General features: G+C 29.2%; 2 protein-coding genes across 2 annotated transcripts in view; one reads left to right on the plus strand and one right to left on the minus strand.

Moving 5' to 3' along the window:
- Positions 1–4054: 4054 nt before the first annotated feature.
- EMWEY_00021100 (hypothetical protein) lies at positions 4055–4772 on the plus strand (the record flags this gene model as incomplete). Its single annotated transcript, XM_013477829.1, has 2 exons — positions 4055–4538; positions 4678–4772. 2 exons carry the CDS (start codon positions 4055–4057, stop codon positions 4770–4772), a joined length of 579 nt encoding a protein of 192 aa, XP_013333283.1.
- Positions 4773–6454: 1682 nt separating this feature from the next.
- The window catches only part of EMWEY_00021110 (chromosome segregation protein smc1, putative), a gene marked incomplete at both ends in the record, with an annotated part of 7570 nt that continues 6524 nt past the window's right edge, over positions 6455–7500 (minus strand). The window contains 3 exons of the mRNA XM_013477830.1: positions 6455–6592; positions 6802–6886; positions 7036–7500. The exon at positions 7036–7500 is cut by the window's right edge and continues 2 nt beyond it. Of these exons, the coding sequence (XP_013333284.1) occupies positions 6455–6592; positions 6802–6886; positions 7036–7500 (688 nt within the window). The remainder of the gene's footprint in view (positions 6593–6801; positions 6887–7035) is intronic.

A 7500-nucleotide genomic window follows, 5' to 3' on the forward strand; every position in this document is an offset into this window, starting at 1 on the left:
TATCTTATATTGATTGCATATTCTTGAATTTGCTTTCTTTATTCTCTCTCTCTTTCTCTCTCTTTCTTCGGCTGTCTCGATATAGCTGTACAAAACAAGAAAAGGAAAAAAGAAGAATATTTTCTTCTTTCTTTCTTTTTTATTATCAATAAGATTATTATATTTATTGTTTATCTATTCAATAAATAATAATTCTCTACAATAAAACTTATTTCTTTGCAAATAACTATCCATCCAACAACCTTTGGTGAGTCAATGGTTGGTGACCTACACTTGGCTGGTCACTCGCCGGCCACCCTAAACCCTAAACCCTAAACCCTAAACCCTAAATCTTAGATATTAATTATGATTATAAAACATATAATTTATGATTATAAAGGTGTATTTATGCTTCTTTCTTCTTTTTTTCTTTACTTACTATCCTTTTTTTCTTCTTTTTCTCCCTCTCTTCCTCCCTAGGGAAAATGTCTTGCTCTAAGCCCATCACGAAGTTCCCCGTTGGAGGAAAAGACGAAGAAATGCAAAGAAGGAAAAATGCATGCAGGGCAATTGCCTTAGGATCTATTCATAAGAATAGTAGGGTTTATAAACCCTAAACCCTAAACCCTAAACCCTCGATCCAGCCAACCCTATAGATCTATAGATCTATCATGTGGTTGTATAATACCTCTTTATATATATATTTATTCTTTTTTTTCTTCTTTTTTCTTTAGGTGTGCCTGCAAGAGAAACAAAAAAAGAAGTAGTAATGAATAAAAAGGAAGACTTTTCCTCTTTATTTACGAATAAAGGAACAACAATAACAAGAAAAGAGGAGGAAAACACGATTAGGAGTCATGTTAATCCATCTGCTCCTGCTGCTCCTGCTTGTACTCCTGCTGGTGGTGCTGATGCTCCTTCTCCTCCTCCTCCTCCACCTCCTTCTCCAGCCTCTCCCACTGCTGCTCCTGCTGGTGTATTTGCTGCTATTGCTGCTCCTGCTGCTCCTGCTCCTGCTCCTGCTCCTGCTGCTCCTGCTGCTGATAAGAATAAGAAGAAAAATGACGACCTTTGGTCTTATGTATCTAAAGTTGTTGAACAAAGGAATCTTCTTAATCAACAAAAAAAAGAAACAATAAATAATAAAAAGGTAATATATATATCCATGCAATATTTTATATTTCTTTATTTACTTATTTATTTATTTATACTGTTTATCTTTATTTTATTTTAATTTCTTTTTTTCTTTCTTTTTTTGTGTTGTGTACAGACAGCACAAAATCAACACAAAAAATCATCCTCAGGAAAAACAAGAAAGCAATGGAGAGTAAGTTCAATAAATATATAAAATAAATAAATAAAATAAATAAAATAAATAAAATAAATAAATAAATTTTATTCATTTTATCTATTTATTATATAAAAAGGATGTATTTTATCTTTTCTTCTTTTTTTTCTTGTTTTCTTTCTCTGCAGGCGGACATTCCCCAAAGTTGGGAAAGTTCTCCTCCTTTGCCTCTTGGTAAAGAAAAAAAAGAAATAACACCAGCAGCAACAGCAACAGCAACAGCAACAGCAACAGCAACAGCAATAGCAGCAGTAACAAGAGCAACAGCAGCAGCAGTAATAAGAACAGCAGAAGCAATAATACCAACAGCAGCACCACCATCAACAACAAGTGCAGCAGCAGCACCACCAAGAACAACAACTGCAGCAGCAACAACAACAGCAACTGCTGTAGCAGCAACAGCAGCAACAACAGAAACAGCAGCAGCAACAAGAGACGATGATGATGTATCTGCTACGGAGAGGTTATTGGCTGAATATGATGAATTAGATGAGATAAAGAGAGAGAGAAAAAGAGAGAGAAGAAGAAGAAGAGAAGAAGAAGGAAAAGGAGAGAGGAGAAGAACAAATAAGAATAGAAATGTTAAAGAAAATAAAGAATTATATTCTTCTCTTGTTAATATATTACGTACACATAAAGATATAAATAATGCAGATACACAATATCCTTTCTGTCCTTGTGGATTCCCTCATTTCAAGGTACTGTACACTGTATATACACCCGAATTAATTATATAATATTTATTATTTATTTAATTTATGTATTTATTTATATTTATTTATTTATATTATATTTATTTACTTTCCTCTCTTTTCTTTGCAGCTAGCCACCGAAAGATATCCTTATCAACCTGGTCTTGGCCTTATTAATTCACTAACAATACAAAGAAATAACTACAACGTAAGTCTTTATTTGCTTATTTATTTTTTTAATTTAATTAATTTATTTATTTATTTATTTATTTTTATTTAACTGTCTATATCCTCTTGAAATATATACATATATTTATTTCTTCTTTTTTCCTTAGGCATCATTATTAGCTGCTCGTCAAGGAGAGCAGCAAACAAATAATGTTGCTAGTTCTTCTTCATCATTAATAAATAATATACAAAAAGAAGAAGACATAAATAAATTAAATAATACTATTCATCTATTAAAACGACAAATAGAAATACAAACACAAGAATTATATAAACAAGCAAGAAATATTAGTAATCTTATTAACAACGATAATAATAATACTAATAATAATATTATTAATAATAATAGAAGTAATAATAATAATAATAATAATAATATAAATAATAATATTTATAATAGAGGAGGGAATAATAATTATAATAATAATAACAATCAAGAAAGAAACAATAATAATAATTATAATAATTATATTCAACAAAGAAATACTAATATTACTACTATTACTACTACTAATAATAATAATATAAATAATAATACTAATAATAATAATATTAGTAATAATAATAATATAAATAATAATAATAATAATAATAATAATAATCAAGAAGATAATCAATCAACAGTAAGTTTATTTTATTAATTATTTATTTATTATGTATTATTCTTATAAATAATATATATCCTTTTTATTAGTCTTCTTTTCTTTCCTTATTTTTCTTCTTCTTCGTCTTTCTCATCTCCGCCTTTTTCTTCGTCTTCCTCTTCTTCGCCTTTTTCCTCCTTTTCTTTTTAGTCTTCTTTTTCTTCTATTTGTTTTTTTCTTTTCTTTCTTCCTTTGTTCTCTTTCTTCTTTTTTTTCTCTTTTTCTTCCTTTTCTTCGCCTTCGTCCCCCCTTTGTGGCGTCTTGTGGCGTTTGGCGGTCATCAACGGGGACGATAGGATTCTATCTTTACATTTATGCTGCTGCTGATTTTGCTGCTGCTGCTGCTGCTGGTGTTGCTGTTGCTGTTCTTGCTGCTGCAGCTGTTGTTGCCGTTGTTGTAATAAAAGATATATAAGTTATTTTATGCTTATTATTTATTATATATTATTAATTATTAATTAATTATTAATTAATTATTATGTATTATTTAGGTGTGTTATAAGATGGGACCTTTTTATAAAAACCTCCAATGGAGGAAATCACATGATGGCGAACAAGCCCCTAATGTTAGTCTTTATTTAATTTCTTTTTATTTATATATATATATTAATAAATAAGTCTATATTTGCATGCATACATGCATGCATGCATAAATAATATGCATGCAGCCCCAATATTTTCTTGTGTGTGTGTGTTTTTTTTTTCCTTAGAATATCGAGCCAAGACCTTACTATAAAAATATAGTTTGGAAAAAAGACCAACAAGAAACAACTAATGTATGTTTTCTTAGCAGCAGCAGGAGCAGCAACAGCAACTGCAGCAGAAACAACTGCAGCAGCAGCAACAGCAGCAGTATGTTAATTTGCCTATTTTGTGTGTGTATTTGTGTTGTATTGATTAATTAGGAGAAGAAGGAAGAAAATACAAATAAAAAACGTGTTGGTTATTTAGGGAAGAAACCTTATATTAATCCTTATGTACAAGGAGCTGATGGTTATTATTATAGATCTAATAAAAATAAACATAATAATAATAAATATAATAATAATAATATAAATAATAATTATATAAATAATTATAATAATAATTTACCTCCACCTCCAATTAGATCAGTTAATGATGAATATCTTAAGGGATATTTTCTTCCTTATCTACAACAGCAAATGAACCAACGCCAGTTAAGTCCAATGCAGTGGGAGCAGCAGCAGCAGCAACTGCAGCAGCAACAGCAACAACAACCGCAACAGCAACCGCAAGAGCAGCAACAGCAACAGCAACCGCAAGAGCAGCAACAGCAACAGCAACCGCAAGAGCAGCAACAGCAACCGCAAGAGCAGCAACAGCAACCGCAAGAGCAGCAACAGCAACAGCAACAGCAATCGCAAGAGCAGCAGCAACCACAGCAGCAACCGCAAGAGCAGCAGCAACCACAGCAGCAACCGCAAGAGCAGCAGCAACCGCAACCGCAACCGCAAGAGCAGCAGCAACCACAGCAGCAACCGCAAGAGCAGCAGCAACAGCAACCGCAGCAGCAGCAGCATTGCTGTCGTGTGCATGGTAGTGGAGGAAAAGAAGAAAAAAGACCAAATTGGACTTTAATACTCAAAAAATACGAAGAAGAACAAGAAGCATTACATCAACGAATCAGTAAGAATATTTATTTATATTTATTTATATATATATAAAATAAATTATCTATTTATATATATTTTGTTAATTTATTTATTTCTCTTATTTATTTATTTATTTATTTATTTATTTATTTATTTATTTATTTTATGTACAGGAGAAGGAACAGACAAGGCACCGCCACCAACTCGTTATGATGTACAGATGGCCTTCCTATTAGCACATAGGAAACAACTGCATCTTGATGAATAAATACATACACAAATTAATTTATTAATTAATTAATTAATTAATTAATTTAATTAATTAATTAATTAATTATTTAATTAATTTGTTTATGTATTTTTTTATCCTTTTTTAATAATATATTTTGATTAATAAGTATAATATGTTTTATTTATATTTATTTAATTGTATTATTTTATTTAATTATTTAATTAATTATTTTATATTAATAAATATATTTATATGAATATATTTTATAAATAAATATCTTTTATAATAATAAAAATATATTTAGATGAATATATTATTATAATTGTTTGGAGAGAGGAGGAGGCCTGTTTTTATTCCTTTTCTTCTTTTTCTTTCCTTTTCCTTTTCTCCTTTCCTTTTATTTAAAGGTTTTCTTCCTTTTATTCCCTATTATTATTCCTTTGTATATATAATAATATATAATATAATTATATATTATTTATATATATAATATATATATAAATATAAAGGTATAAAGAAGGTAATTTTATCCTTTTTTTTCTTCCTTACAACTCTTCTTTTCCTTTTTTTATTTCTGCATGCGCGGTTTGCGCTGCTATCTCCTCCTCTCTTCTTGTCTTCTTCCTCTATACACCAATACTTAGTTATAATACTTTTATTATTATTATTACTTATTATTAATTAGTATTTATTTTTAGTCTTTATTTCTTTATTATAATATATAGTAAATAGTTCGTATTATTATTAGTTGTATAAATAGTATTATAATTTATCTTATTTCTTCGTTACTATCTAATTATTAATTATTTATTATTAATTATTTATTATTAATTATTAATTAATTATTATTAGTTAATATTATTAGTTTATTTTATCTTTTGCTTATTACTAACAGTTAATAATAATAATAAGTATGTTATTATTAATACTAATTATATATATATTGTTTACCTTATAATAAAACTAAGACTTATTAGTAATAAATATAATAATTATTATTATTTATATTTATATTTATTTATATTTTGTTTACTAACTAACAATTAATAATATTAATTATTATTATTAATAGTATTATTTATATTATATTTATTCTACTAATATAATTTACTTAGTAACTAAATGAGACAATGTTGCTCTTAATACTTTATAAATTATTTATTATTATATTTATTTATTTATTATTTATTAATATATAATATATTATATATATTTATCTAATAATAAGAAAAAAGAGACAAAAAAAGATGAGGGTTTAGGGTTTAGATATACAACCCTCTATAATTATATAGAGAGATAAAATAGATGAGGTATTTAATTAACAGCAATAAATAAATAAATAAATAAATTAAATAAATAAATAATTTATTTAATTTATTTATTTAATTTATTTATTTAATTTAATTAGCAGTTAGTGTTTGTTCTTTTTGTTTATAAGATTTAAGATCAAAGAAGAAACAACGAGAAGAAAAAGAAGAAATTTTCTCCTCAACTACACCAACCAGTAAATCTGCTGCAGTAAATAACCTATAAATAAATAAATAAATAAATAAATAAATAAAAAAAAAAAATAAAATAAATAAATAAATAAACTATAATATGTTATGTATTATTAATTAAATAAATAAATATATAAATGCATATAACCCTAACCCTAACCCTAAACCCTTATTATAACTAAACCCTAAACCCTAATAATAAATAAATAAAATGTTAATTTACCTTTCTTTATGGGTAATAAATATACATTGTATCTTATTATCTCCGGATATTTCCTTTAATAGAGCAGCAAGACGACTTAATCTTGTTTTATCTAAATGTGCATCTATTTCATCCAATAATAAAAATGGTACTTTCTGTAAGCAAACCCTAAACCCTAAACCCTAAACCCTAAACCCTAAACCCTAGAAAACCCTAAACCCTAGAACAGCCCAAACCCTCACGCAGAGAAAGGAAGAGGAGGTGGTGCATAGTATTAGTAGTAAATAGGATGTGAGAAGGGAGAAAGGACTTATATTCACCCAACAACTCAAACCCTAAACCCTAATAAACCCTAAACCCTTACGGGATTAAAAGAAGATAAGGCAAGAGCAAGAGATAAACCCGCGACGTGTTGCTCTCCTCCGCTAAGTTGTTGAAATTGCATAAACCTTTTTGTAGGAAATTTACAAATCAAAGAAACTCCGCTGAAGAAAAAAAAAAAAAAAAAAATAATTCGATACATAAACCCTAAACCCTAATTTAGGGTTTAGGGTTTAGGGTTTAGGGTTTTGGAAGAAAAGGGTTTAGATAAACATACCAATTAAATGGTTCTTCTTCTCTTGCAAATGCAGCAGAACTCTGAAAGTCTAAGAATGCTTGTGCTCCCCCTGCCTCATATTGCTGCTGCTGCTGCTGCTGCTGCTGCTGCCAAGGGTCTTGGAGGTTATCTTCAAGCATAAGCATATCGGATGTCACCCCATTCTGCTGCTGCTGCTGCTGCTGCTGCTGCTGCTGGTCCTGCTGCTGCTCCTGTAGGGGCCCTCCTGCTGATAAATGAGCAAAGATAAGACTAAGAACATTTTGGCAATGAAGGAAGCAACGCATAAATGCATCCCTGCGTCTTGTTCTTAATGTCTTAAGTTTTGTTTCTGCTGCTGCTGCTGCTTGCTGCTGCTGCTGCTGCAGATCCTCCTGCTGCTGTAATTGACACTCCATCTCCTCCAATTTCTGCTCCACCTTAAAATTAGGATTCAGCTGCTGCAGCTGCTGCTGCAGTTGCTGC

This window comes from Eimeria maxima, genomic scaffold, assembly GCF_000499605.1.
Source record: "Eimeria maxima Weybridge genomic scaffold, Emw_scaff197, whole genome shotgun sequence".
Lineage (NCBI taxonomy): Eukaryota > Apicomplexa > Conoidasida > Eucoccidiorida > Eimeriidae > Eimeria > Eimeria maxima.